At 35.7% G+C, this 15,292-nt stretch overlaps 1 protein-coding gene across 1 annotated transcript; it reads left to right on the top strand.

The window, feature by feature from the left end:
• Nucleotides 1-7,145: 7,145 nt before the first annotated feature.
• Nucleotides 7,146-15,031, top strand: LOC149776161 (uncharacterized). The gene is made up of 3 exons (XM_089941755.1): nt 7,146-10,185; nt 13,316-13,387; nt 13,802-15,031. The coding sequence occupies exons 1-3, from the start codon at nt 9,939-9,941 to the stop codon at nt 14,272-14,274; spliced, it is 792 nt and encodes a 263-aa protein (XP_089797881.1). The 5' UTR covers nt 7,146-9,938; the 3' UTR covers nt 14,275-15,031.
• The last annotated feature ends 261 nt before the right edge of the window (nt 15,032-15,292 follow it).

Consider the following 15,292-nt stretch of genomic DNA (forward strand, 5'->3'; position numbering starts at 1 on the left):
GTCATATCAGGACAGAAGAAAATTCACCCCAAGTACGTAAAAGCAATTAGAAATTCACTTAAGCTAGTGCACAAGAGACGGTGTGGTCGTTACTAGGTTTGGTCAGTTATTATAGGTAGTTTATAACAATTTTTGCATCCATTATCTGGTCAAACAAAGAAGTTGCAACCAAATAAATTGTTGTGGGGACAATCACAAGAAAGCTTTTTGATTGCCCAATGATTAGCTGATCGGGTACCCCATGTAAGCAAATCGTTTATTTTAAGACCTGGTGACTCCAACTCTGGGATAGAAGCAGTTTTCCTGCAGGAGCAAGACTAGATAAAGCTGCGCTTGGCTTATGCGAGCAGGATATCCCTGCATAAGGAGCAAAACTACTCGGTAATAAAAAAAAACATTGTGTCGCCGTAGATTTTGGGGACTGGACAATTTCATTCATATCTTTTTGGGTGCGATTCGTTCTCGAGACTGTCCACCAACGCCTGATGTACCTAAAGAATGCTAAGGTCACACACACTCCAATAATGCTTTCGGCGCTGATACCAGAACCTTGTCATTTGTCAATCGAGGCGGTTCAAAACGTACATGTAGACTTGTTTTGAGTAGTATATGGTTTGCATATCTGATATTACCCATCCTGGTAATCAGGAATTGTAAGGAATATTTTCTTTCTTTCTTGACGTGACGACTCAGTAATACGTATAGTTTATTTTAGGGGGAGATATGGTCACGGAATAAGGAAATACAAAAACCTGGTAAAGCCTTTGAACAGTTATGTGTAATTGCTTATTTTGACCCGTATTGTGTTAATTAGAATAGTTTTATTTTTTACCTCGAAAAACAGTGATTAGGTGCATCGTTTTGTAGGTCTCTCGCAGCGATATACCGATTTTTCATGATGTGCACAGGTGCTTTACCCTTGGATATTGTAAGTGTTTGTTCTTAATAGTTATATGAAGCATATTTTGCTAGATGCTGCACAGTGATCGCGCAATCTTATCAGGAGGTGTATAGTTTAGACAAATTACTACAGCCCTAGGGGAACGTAGTATTTTACTTTAAGAAGTTTTATTTTTTTATTATCTCCATACTTTAAATGCTTCGTACGGATTTACCATTTTATCTTCTATTTTTTATATTTACAATTAATCATACCGTGCTTATGTATGGAAAATGGTCGGTTGTAAGTAGATTACTGTTTAGGTTTTTACAATGATATATACAATTGATAGTAGTACGTATTTAATGGATTTTTTCAATATTAGTTAGTATTTTATTATATGCTGGCTTTGATTGATGAGATGTATATATTTCATCGTTAATAACATGTATTCAGTATAATACGGTAGTCGGTTTGGTCTATATATTACCGTTAGGGCTGGCATTGTGGCAGTCTGATAGGAATAGCAGCGTAGCAGTCTGCTTGGGCTGGCAACGTATCAGCACAGGGTTTGGAATAGCATAGAGCTTACAGCGTGGCAATATATAAATAGCAGGTGGCAGCATAGCTTTTATTATAGCTGGTAGAGTGGCCGCGTAGATGTTAATATAGCAGCATAGCTGGCAGCGTGGCAGTGTAGATGACAGTATGATACCATGGCTGGCACGATGACAGTGTAGTTGTTGGCAGAACAATATAGTTTCTTCATCGAAAAAGGGACGGAGAATCGAGAATTCATTCAACGATATGAGTTTTGAACTGCACAATGTTACATTGAATAAAATAACATTTCAGAGTAATGTTATATCATATCATTCAGTGAATGATTTTTATATGCTCACGATAGAGTTTAGTTTAGTCCTTTGAATTTTGTCATAGTATGCAAAGCAAATCTTTATTGATTATAATTGTCTGTTTGTTATTGTATGGTTTTATCAATTTCATTGTTAAATTAATATTCGTGGTGATAAGTTTGAGACTCACATATTTCGGATCATGAAATTTCAATATTCATTCGCATACATTGTGTCAGGTGTTTTCACTTGATACGATTCCATCAGTTTTCTCTCCTATTACAGTCATTATTACTTCTTGATTCTTTTGTTGTCTTGAATTATAGAAATCTGCATGTATTTGATCGAACTTTGATGCTAAGGTATTTTGTATTCTTCAAAAGTGTTTCCCCAAAATATCGCTACCCTAAATATATATTTCAGTGTCTTCCCTCTGCTTACTTATTCGTATTTAATTTTTTTAAAATCATCTAAATTATCTTACATTGCTTTTACAGCTTACAAGACGTGGCCGAGTGGTCTAAAGCGCTCTCCGTTACGGATCACTGCTATCTCACCATGTCTGCGTGGGTTCGAGTCTCGGATTCAGCCAAGATGGGTATGTGAGAAAGCTTGCCTCTAGCTTCTCGTGGGTCGGTGGTTCTTTACGGGCGATTTCCCGGGTTCTTCCTCCACAATTAATACTGGCCGCCATGTATAGCCTATCGCGAGGTGAAAAATGGCGTCAAACCCTACAGCGCCACCAACAACATCAACCTACAAGACAAGATGATATGTCATGGTTTAAACACATATTGTGCATGTTAAATTTTATATGTGTTCAACTGCAGGGTCACTATGTCCAGAACATGTTAGTGTATTGCTATGTTTTTCTCTCTTTGATTTTTTTGTGCCATCCTAACTGTTATTCTCCACAGTCTGACGTAGTTGGGAATCAACACATCTTTGCACATTCTGATTATTATACGTAAACGTTTCTTTGACCGTGTCTAATTTATATTGTGCTACGTTTATTCTTAAAACTACTATGTTGTCCTGTCTCTTTTTGTCACTTCTTAAAGATACCGCAATGTTTGACATATCTCTTGTAAACTGTGTCATCAGATGTGCGAGTACGCTGGATATCTGGTGAAGCCGTAGGAAAGGAGAATACCTACGGTGCACGTCATCACGCCATGCATGAGCAATTATATTTATTTGACACAATCGAACGTTACATGCACACTGTTGAAATATCGCACTTATATATGCCGAAATAGAACGTTTTTATGGTAATAATGAAATTTCTTGTAATAATAACTAAGAGGGGGAACAAATGGTCACCACGAACAGGTACTTGTAAAGGGCAAAATTGTAATATAGTTAGCATAGAAATGTTATTTTTGGCTTTCTTGTTTATTATGGCTGCGAATGAAGTAAGTTGTTTTAGATGTCTACTTATTGTACCAGATACAGTTTAACACTGTATAGTTATTGGGCAATTCAATCAAAACAACTTAGAGTTGTGGTTCGCTATTTAGGTATGAATTGTGTTTGAAACATTCAATATTTTTATTTTCACTTTCATCATTTGCAGTCTTTTTTTAAAAATCTTTATTTCTGTACATTTCAAGGTCATATAGTCATGAAGAATTGAAACAGTGTTTGTTTCATTATTTTCATTTATATTATTTACGACATCGCTTTGGACTTCATCAGAAATACTTAGGAAACAAAACGTGTTCTCTGTCTGTGGTATTTGACACTATTGACCTTGATGATTTACTTCACGGTCTCCAGCATCTATTTTGGTATCGTCCTACTTAGTCAACATTTCCTCGAAAAGGGCAAACATTCCCGCCCAGTTGATCTTTGTGTTGGTGTTCCACAAGGCTTTGATCTCTGTCCCGTTCTCTTCATTATATTCTTTATCTTCTTTTCCCACATAAACTCTCTTTACCTCAAGCAATAGGTATCAACAGTATCAACCCTAAATTTACACAGTCAGTACAAAACCATGGTGTCAGTCTTGACTGTACACTCTGATTACATAAACATATGCAAGGCTATACATCTGTAGCTAAGACGCATCAACTCCATTTGCTATGTTCTTTGAGTTCATTCCAGTAAAACACTTGTGCTTTCGTTAGTACTCTTGATTATTGTAAATCACTTATATTTGTTGGTCTAAGCATCTAGTAAAGAAAGTTCAAAACGTTTAAAACACGGCTACTATGATACCTTCCTCCTCTCTGTGCCCTTTACTAGCTATCCGTTCAATCTAGAATGAAGCAGAAAATACGTTCACTATGCTATAATTCGTTGACTGGATCCAGTCCAATATACCTACCTGACCTCACTCACGTGTACACTTCATCTGGAAACTTACTCTCCTCTTCCGATGTTCGCATTCTCACAGCCCCACTGTTAGAATCTAAAAATCTCTTTTACGAATTATTGTTTTTTGTCGCATACGCTTTAATATATCTACACGCTAATATCAACGTGCTCTCTGGTAGATATAAGGCGTCATACAGATACGAGGATGTATACATACAGTTGATGTATTCTGTGAGGTCTATGGCATTTAATGTTTGTATCTAGAGTTATCGATCCTGGCACCTACTTGGTCGACTGTATCTAGAGTTATTAGAACTTAGTGCGCATTTGGTTGACTATTGGGAATCCATATTGAGAAGATATTTCTCAAACCGATACATTAGCCAGTTAATAGGTATAAACGTCATAATTAACCGTACCTGCGAATCTTTATGCCAACATAAAATAATTTACTTTCTGCTCGGAGTTGAGGTAAACTAGCGGCTTTCAGACCATGGCATGTAACAGAATAATAGGTTTATCAGCATACTTGTATATTACTCTTTTCTGCAAAGACACCTAAGTATCACAATTTCATATTTATTTAGTGAATCGCACTTCAATTAGAGTGTAAATTATCCTTTATAACACCCATCTATCCATATATACACGAGTAAGTGCTCGATGGTATCGTTTATAACTCAACTCTGTAGTTCTCATACAATTTATGATAAATGTTTACTTCCATTTTAGAAACCGATTGTTTAAAACGTGAAACTGTGCGACGGAATAAATAAATAATATATTCTCTTCTCAGAAAATGACACGTTTTCAATTAAAAGTCATTGTTTCTTCATTTTTGGTTATTAATATAACTAATTAGGTAGGTCTAAGAATATTTATGAAAAAGATAAGTAGTCAGGTTTTCGCCAAAACGGTGATTGTATTTGGTGGAAAGTAGATACCTTCCCCTAATTTACGGTCACGTCATATAGGGAGCCAATACTTATGTACACATTTATCTGTAAGGACTTAAATAATTAGAACTGTGAGTCACTGTTAGTGCAATTGATATTAAATTGGCGCTTTACAGTTTAATATTTTCCCTAGAGTTGGATTTTAAAGGAAAATAATTTTCCATGCTTTCCTCGCTGATTATGCTGGCTACATAATAAAATGCACCTTGTATATTGTAGCACTGCTAACATAAATTTGAAGTCCCTTTGCTTGAATGTATGATTGATGGGTGTACTATACGTTATAGAGATACAATTTGGAATTACTTCAGATGCGCATCTATTAGGAAACTACTTGCTTTTCTTCTTTAGTTTTACTTCTTGGACTTAAAGGGTAAATTTGTAAAAACGAAAGAGCGGATAGCATTGTCTTACATTTAATATATATGGTAATTCATTTATTGCACTTTTAGACTCTGGTATCATCTAGTGTGGCAAAATCCTAATTTCCTGTTTTAATAACTGCGAAATAGTGTACATTAGAGAAATTCAGGCCGATCTTTCAAATACGTGGGACCAGTCATTTTGTTTAGCTGTGTGCTTAGGTCATGTACAATTTACACCATGTCAAAAGATATTTTAACCGCAGAACTTAAAAGTAACATATTATGTATGATAACATTCTCTGCTGTGTGCATGCTGCAAATGCAAAAAATTTATCTTTACATCTGTCACTTATTAGGAAGACCGCTCCGGTGGCATGGTGGTTAGATCGTTTGTCTCGGATGCGGAAGTTCGTGGGTTCGATCCCCGGTCGAGCCATACCAAAGACGTATAAAAATGGCACTAACAGCTGCCTCGCTAGGCGCTCATCATTAAGAGGTTAGTGTCAGGACTGCGCGGCCCGGTGTCAGGATAATGTGACTGGGTAGGTCATCATGCTATATGTCTGCGGCATGATGCCCCAGTCTTGAACATCACTATAAATTTCCACAGTGCAGACATCGTATCGATATGACTGAAAAATTGTTAAAGCTACGTTAAAAATACAAATCCCACAAACAACACACATTTACTCAGAAATCAATAAAATATCTGTCGAGTGCCACGAAAACGACCACACGGGTATTAATATTGTATGGTTTAATTTCGGTTGTATAAATGAAGCATTTAAGTTGTAATCATTAAAACTGTCCTTTTAAATAATTGTCATGTTTTCCAACACAGTTCAGTACTCATTAGTAGCAATGTCACTCACAAGGCCAGCCCCTCCCCCATGATAAAAAGCAAGCTATTTTAAAAATGCACATTCCATTTTCTCACCATACCAACCAATGCTATACTGAAAGACATAACATGAAACCTGTCAATATTATTCAAAAGGGACGGTACAAATGAGAGTTAAAGGGGTCAAAGGAAAACATATTTGCATATTCTTCGAACACTAGAATATGGAAGGAAGCGAATTAGCTTTGTTATCATTTATTTTAAAATTTTATAATAAATAATTGAAAAGAAACTTTTCACTATATACTTTTTCACTTAATGCAAAAGTTAAAAAGTTTAGTTGACTTCACTCCAGTGATATAACACTTGTAATTGCCACATAATTAAGGTCACTGTGTAAGCAAGTGCAAAATAAACATAATCAGACATCTTCGTCGTCCACAATTTCATATTCATATTTCCAGGTATTTATCGTATTTATCCATAGCTTCTAAAGGTCTAGGATCACTTCTATCACGCTCTTGATTTCAAGAGTATTTCAGAATTCTACTTAAACGATGACGTTCACTGTGTAAGGCAGAGCTTCTGCAAACACGAAGCTGACCGGATTTTAAAGGGTGGACATGTACCTTGCCGCTGCCTCTGTCTGGAGTGAAATCAAATATTCACGAAGCATACCATTATTCAGTGACTGTTGTTGGTACATATTTGTCCAATGATTTCTTAAAGGGAAATGTAAGATCTCAAGTAATTTTTCTCCTTAAAATTATTTTTCGTATGGTCTGGTACACAAGGTCTGACCATCTCGACTGACTTCTATCTTGGACACTCTGTAGTGTTTAAACTCGAAACGATTTTGATCGATGGTTCCGTTGAAGCATCATTGCTGACGATGCCAATCAGTAAATGTTTCGGTAACTTCAATGGAAAAGATGCTCTTCAATATTTGATCGGAATACAGCGGCAATGTTCAAGGTTTTCACTTCCATTTGTCGTATCGGATTCTTGCTTGTCGTTCTGTTCACAGTGTTGTTGATGGTGTTTCCAACGTTTGGTAACACTTCCACAAGATGTACGTAGAGTCGGATTCGTTGATGATGGTTCTGTACAGCTTATCATTAACCATCAAATGGAAAGCTGTACATCCTCTATTCAGTCTCAAGCGAACACCCACTCCGTTCAATAGATCCTTGTTATACAACCACAAATCCAACTGCAAACAATCGAAGGTCGTTAAATCACAAATTGTGAAGATTGTCAGCTTCTGCTATGTTTCTATAAGTTAACTTGTCCACGCCCGACGTGTCAGGTTTCCATACCACGGAACCATCCAGATGTGTGTTCTTGGTTTCTATTACACAGGTAAAGTGGTTTTCTAGGTACGTTCAGTAAGATTATCTATCCATGCTACTGCTGACCATTTTGTTATTAGAGTACAAATCCACTACACTGAACTAGGAATGTATGCAATTGTTGACTTGAGTAATTAGGGCATTGGCACCTGGAGCGGCGTTGTCCTGTTTTGAAAACTTTGAATTTTAAGTACCAGATGCTGCTATTCAGATAGATGAAATCTTTGGTATGTCCTTTGTCAAATTTAATAGCAGTTGATATATCAAATACGCCTATTTCTTAGTCTTTCGCGCAAAGTGTTTATGAGCTCTAAAGCGGTTTCAACGTCTCATTCCGCCTTGCCCTTGTGTGGCGTGGAAGAGGAGGCAATATCTTGGCCAACATTATGCAGCACATTTATAGAGGTCTTTTGGCCAGCCAGAAAATTTATTCTTCAGTTTGAAGCAACATATTTCTCTTGTGGTTGACATTTATAATTTTTACAAGTAATGCTCTTTTTGTATGTAAGAATATAATGTGTGTCTATGAACACTATCTTACTATCCCGTTTTCATTGGATGATATTGATGTGGGTGTTTGGATTGTAATTGCATGTGTTTGGATGGTAATCAAAATGTAGATGTTGGATTGCATATGTGATGTGTTTGGATAGTAGTCGGAAAACGGGCTAGGATAGTATACGCAGTGTTTTTATGGTAAACGTATGAGTTTTGATTTAGATTGTTGGCAAAACATTTTAACATGACTTTGACACTTGACCCAGTTAACAAAGTCGTTTGACTCTATACTACTATCCCATGGACCATTTCATCATCGGGTTTCCTATATGACCCACAAGTGCCATACCTCACCCCACCCCGTATAGTAATGCTAGAATGGACATATATCCATATAGCCCAATACAATATGGGGTAAGGATTATGGAAATCGAGAAAGCAGAACAAACGTGAATGAAACCATTTCTCTTCATGCACGGGTTCCCAGTAAAATCATGGTACAAGGGAAGTATATACCATCAGAAATGCAGTATTTGCGGAAAGACAGGACACATAAAAAAATGCACAACGACTTTAATGAAAGAAGAACAAACTTTTGTTACAAAAATGACAATCTTCCCCATCCAAAAAGAAACAAAAGAAGAAGAACAACAACTAAAACAATCAACGAACACAATAAGGAAAAAGTACAAGAACAGCAACAACAAGAGACTCAGAAAGCTAAAGGGGGATCATTATAACCACATGGGAAATAACAACACCATATACAACAACAGCAACAAGAAAGTCAAGGCATAGAGGAAAAATAACAACAAAAATTTTAACAAATCAAAGAAGGTCAAGAACTACAAGAAGCACAAGAGAGAGAGAGAGAGGTAACATGAAGACGAATAAAAACTAAACTAAAGAGATTTGAGAATGAAGGTAGTGGAGAGAAGAAAAAGGATCAGAAGAAAGAAGAACTAGAGAATATGGAAAGTTACTGCAAACGAAATTGTTAAGAAGACACAGAAGAGACAGTCTATGATATCCGACAGATGAAGTATATTTCTTAATGTTGTTAAAATTGGAGAAAAATAATTAAAAAACCACCGACTCCCCCCCATTATTAAAAATGAAAAACCCCTACCAATGTCACAGTAATAAAGTATGAGATCTTCTGGTAACAATTAAAATGTTATAACAAAAAAGATTTTGCAACGTTTTATAATCATAAACAAAAGGGAGGGAAGCATCTTAACTGGTCTGAAATGATCAAATAGGAATAGCCCCTCCCATCCCCAAAAATTAACTTTGCTTCTTTGCATTGATATAATGACATGCGGAACACAATTTTGCATGGAAATTTGTCTGACCGAGTTTTAGAGTTTGGTTGCAGAGCTTCAAGGCTAGCTTTTAAATGCAAAGCCGTGAATAAAAAATATTATAGGAATAACAGTCGGAATTTCAAAACTGTTAGCGTCGCGCAGTAATTATGCATCAATAACATCTTTATATCTCTCCGTTTTTGAAACTTGATCCTTGAATTATCAACACACATTCGTTGTTGCCGTTGCTTTCTGGCATTTTACCCCCATATACTTTTATTTTTTGCCGCCTGTGATGCGTTATTATTTTGTATCAGTAAATTTTGATGGAAAAGGTTTTACCTAATGCTGTGAGAATTAGTAGCCCGGCCCAATTTTGCATAATTTAGATAATACAGTACATTTAAACCAAAAACAATTGCTATATTAAACGCGAGATCAAATCAATTTATTTCTTAATATAGCTGGCTCTTTTTATATCTGTTCATTGATGTTTTTTCATTCATAGCTCTTTACGAAAAGTGATTAATATTAACCTTTTACAGCTAATAGAAAATAGTTTGATTATGTATATTATTCTGTGCTCATTGTTTGTCTATCTTGTTGTTGGCGAGCGGCTACAAACAACCTCATCGTCTGACTCGAACTACTGTCCTAGGTTCGACTATGAGTATAAATTATTAGAAAGGCTCCTGAGAGCAGAGTTTGCTCAGAGGGAAATGGAGGCTTCCATTTTGCAGATTCAAGATAAATTTAAAATTATCGAACGAGCTGCACAAGAAATTCAAGGGCAGAGGAGTGATGGATCAAATGGTTAGTATCGAACTTGCTACGATATACGGTTGTTTGTATTGCATGTCAGGCAATATTGTTTTCAGGCAACGTCGAGCGAGAGCATTATAACTCTCAAAATGGTTGTCGCAAAATTCTGCATTTCTTCGGATATTTTTAACAAAATTGTTTGACATAATTTAGACAGCAACGTATCACGAACGTGAGTGTGTCAAGATAGTTCTCTCCCAGCTATCTTAATAGGGTAAACATGCTAAATCCATCGCTTAATCGCCTTAAACGTAACTTGATGAATGTATTATATTCGATCCATCTATGTATTTATGAATCTGTCTATGCATAAATAGGTACTTATCCATGTTTCAAAGTATGCATATATGTGTGTAATCTATATTTGCATTTATATTTCTAGCTATCTATGAATTTATGCTTATGTGTGTATATATATGCATCTTCATAAATATCTATCTATCTATCTATCTATCATAGTTATCTATATATCTATCTGTCTGTATGTATGCCTGTCCGTCTATCTATCTATCTGTATATCTTTTTATCTATCTATCTGTTTGCCTGTTTGTCTGTCTGTCTGTCAATCTATTTATCTATCTATCTACCTAACTATCTATCTATCTATCTCATTTAAATGAAACAAGTCTTGCCGAGTGGTAGATCATTGATACAGCGTACATACTATACATATATTTCATTTAAATCACAGCAGGCAGCTGTGTATTGACCGAATGAATTAACTCCTCACATCCCGATCTGTCCACTACAAAAAAATGTAGTTCTATGCCTTTTGTGGCTATTCACAATCACCTTTGCATATTGATAAGTTGTTTTCTTTTTTCTTTTATTTTTTCCTTCATATTTATTAAATCAATATAATACATACTTATGAGTTAAAGATGAAAGATTGTTTTAATGCTGAAAGTAGAGTACTGTAAACACATGGTTAGCTACGCCATTGACATGTACGCTTAGGCATTCACGCTCCGGCCCATGAAACTAATGTGGAATAAAAACTAAGCGAAATGACGAACCAACATGAGGTAATTAAAATATTTTAATATATTTACAGGTGATCTAAGTTATAGTTCTGCTTTACTAACAGACTATCGACCATAAACTCTCTCTCTCTCTCTCTCTCTCTCTCTCTCTCTCTCTCTCTCTCTCATTCTTTGGTCTGATTGACTTCTACCATCAGTCCAGAGACATCGAGGGATGATACAAACGAAAATCCTCTACGTTCGTCATTTCATAGATTTTAGTCCGTATCGTGCTACGATGGAGAGAGAGAGAGAGAGAGGACATTTTCATATTTAATTAATGATATTCGACTTTTAGAACATTATACTATGTTTATAAACGATCAAGAACAACAAAATATTAAAAAAATCACAGTACGTGTACAACGTAACGGAGAAATTTACCGTATAATGTCGACTGGATTTGAAACTTAGTATCACTGAAATAAAAACGAAGAGAAATCCCAATGAATTTGGACACATATCGTTACGACGAACCATATGCTAGTAGGTTACTTGGTGTAATTTTATTTCAAGATTTTAATCCAGCCCAAATTCCTTTTATCTCTCACTCCACATTTCTGCGTAGTTTGTACGTTAGGCATGAGAGAGTAAGGGATAACATAATGCATAAAGAAATGCGATGAAAATGTGAATCTTATTAAATTCATTTAGAAGACGGGGCCTAATAATAATTGTTATCGATATTTTCATACGTCACTAATTCATCATTGATCTCGAATCCACCGCTCACGGTGGCGAGAATGTTTTATATATGCGTATCACAATTTGATATACCAATAGTCTTGGAATATCAAATAGCTTGATACCAACACTTTAAAAGCAATGCTATTTTTAATGTATGAAGTAAATATATATATATATATATATATATATATATATATCCATCTATGTAGATATGCCTGAATATCTGTATATATGCATGTATTTATATATATATTACTATGTATCTATATGTATTTATCTATGTATCTATTAGCTGTCGTTACTAATAACAGCTAAGAGATCAGATACCATAAAATGGTGTTGAAACACAGAATACAGGAACGGCTAGGAAGTTAAAGAGACTATGAATTAAAGCTATTGACTCTTAATGTTGACAGATGAACCAAACTTTGACTTAATTTATGAAGAGCCCTGGATGAGAAAACAACACTTATTGGAATGTCTTACAGGGTGGTAGGGAAGAAAGGGAAGCTAGCTTTGTTTATAAGGGTTTTAATTTTGTTATGTCCCTTTCATATTCTATCCTGTATGGTCAGCGGACGAGGGAACGTTGGTCCATTCAAACTAAGATGGGGAATTTTCAGGGGTATGGGAGTTTTCACTTTGTTTAAACAGCTATCTTAGGGTGCTCGGGAAAATATGGAGTTTAAAAAAAAATGTAATATCCGTTCTTTAACATATCATTCTATGTGAATGGGATGGCGGTTCTGTTTTCAATAGGAGGGTAGAGAGATTGTATATGGACTAGAGATTTTCTACTTATTTGTAATGGTTAAAAAAGGAATAAAAACGGTAATTTTATTTACATTTATGTCCTAAATAGAAGCAACACGCTACAAACAAATAGATATATAAAATCCACGCCACATACAATGATCTATCTAGGTAAGACTTGTCCTCAAGGATTTATAAGAACCTACGGCGTCATCTTTCACTGGGATATATGTTGCCAATATTGGATTATATATAAACTTGTATAAGTTGTCTCATGATGTGTTTTAAATGAAAAAGAAAACTTATAAGTAAAGTTATATAATTTTCATAAAATATGTCGAATACTCTTTACTCATGTTTGATCTTCTTACGAAACATTTAGATCATGAACGGATAATGATCTAAATAAACCGTATCATTTGCATGGGATGATACGTTTAACACACCGATCTAAATAAACCGTATCATTTGCATGGGATGATACATTTAACACACCGATACAGTTTTATTGTCGTGCTGCATTATTTTCCATTGCTTGTAATAATAGATGACTGCTTATAATAATATATGTATGTACATGAACACAATCTTCTACTAAATATAAAATTAATTATACTGGAGGCATTTGTTATGGCTTTGTCATTATTTCATACCAATAGGATTTGGATCAACCTACATTAGATGGGGAAGGACAACATGTCCAGGGAATGGCACAGAACTGGTCTACAAAGGTGAGGACGATTCATTTTATGATTACCAGAAATCTTTGAAAAATGTCTTACAAATAAATCAATCCAAGGACGAGAGCAGTTTCTTATCATACATGACAATAATTTTGCAAAATAAATAGTTGCAACACATTCTGGTTTATTTTAAGCTTACACACTCGAATGCTTTTCAATGTCTATTATTTTTGAGGCTCAAAAGTATGTCTTAGATTATTTAAATGCGTCTGGAGAATTAAAGGGGAAGCGGTATGGCACAAAAAGCACATAAAACACACAATTATAGAAGCACACTTTACACTTTACCTTCGGGTTTGACTAATATTTGCATAAAATCTATACTCGATTAGAAACACGTTGATTCGCAGATCATAGACCTAGTTATAATAGAATACATAAATATTGTCTTTTTTGTACTAGGATACGCTGGTGGCTCTGGTCACGTACACACAGGAGGATCTGCTAACTTTCTTTGCTTGCCAGAGGATCCTACCTGGGGTAAACTTTTCGAAGGTACAGATGTATCAGGGTTTATATACGGTGCTGAGTACGAACTGTACGCTGGATCTAATCCCTTTTCTGTGTCAATGGAAGATGATGCACCATGTTGCGTGTGTAAACGTCCCCGCATGGCCAGCCTTATGATTCCGGGTAGAACGAACTGTTACCCGGGATGGACGATGGAATACACTGGTTATCTGATGTCAGGGTATTACGGTCACCCTGGGGCGACGAACTACGTGTGTGTCGATGCGAATGCGGAGGCGATAATTCGTGGCACTACAGACAATAACGGCCATCTTATGCACATAGTTAGAGCAAAATGTGGGTCTTTGCCTTGTCCTCCGTATGCTGAAGGAAGAATTGTGGCATGTGTTGTGTGCTCCAAATAGAAGTAGAGACCCTCCGCGTATGTCTTAAAGTTACCCTATCAAATTACAAACATGGAAGTACATACCGGGCAGTGAAAAGATTATGGCAACTAGGATGAAATTCCGGGGGCCCACAATGCTCAGGGGGCGACCGTAGCTACAGTTGATATGAGCCTACTTGGGAATTTTTCCTCCGGTCCATAAATCCTGTCCGCTGCCCCGGTCACATATGTGAAAGAGGTACATATCTCATACCATGAATATGGTATTTTATATTAAAAGGAGCGTGCTATTATAAGATATGCAGTGTTTTCTTTCTTTATAATAGATGATGATTTTTTAAAAAAAAACGCTTGACTTATCTCCTTCTTAACTCCTTCATTGAACATATTGAAAAACAATATGCAATTAGTATACGAGGAACATACCTATAAATACACTTCCATAAAATATAAGTGATTATTTATGATACGATACAGTTTCGTACCAAGTGAAAGCCATTTTTTCAATAAGAAAATAAATAGAATTCATCTTGTTAGGTATCTATCTCTTTTCACTCACTCCGAATGTGCTGGGGTAAACTATGTGCAGATTGCTTTCTGCATAGTCTCCTCATAGGATTCACGTTCTTTTAGAAATGTCAAAATATCGATGCATGTTTGTCTATACAGCTGAACGGGACACAAATCTGGTTTCTATACTAAATTAGCAGTCTAACAGTGCTTAAATCATTTTGTTTTATAAAACGTCACAGTTTACCATTTGTGTTTCCTTTCTTTCCTTACTAACTATTTTGTTTCTCTTCCCCATCCTTCATTATGATGCAGATTCTTTAACACTTGTTTTAAATAGTATCCAAATATATTAGACATGTCACATAACTATAATGTTTATGGTGTGGCACTGTACAGACATGTATTCATAAATACACACCCACACACGTACATGAAGCTAATAACGAACGTTAGTCTTCCACCTTTTGCATAAGTATGTATCAAAATTATCGGGTTTGATAATTTCTTCCAGTTAATTGGTGAAT

Source organism: Sinohyriopsis cumingii, chromosome 18 (genome assembly GCF_028554795.1).
Source record: "Sinohyriopsis cumingii isolate HCF-2022 chromosome 18, ASM2855479v2, whole genome shotgun sequence".
Classification (NCBI taxonomy): domain Eukaryota; kingdom Metazoa; phylum Mollusca; class Bivalvia; order Unionida; family Unionidae; genus Sinohyriopsis; species Sinohyriopsis cumingii.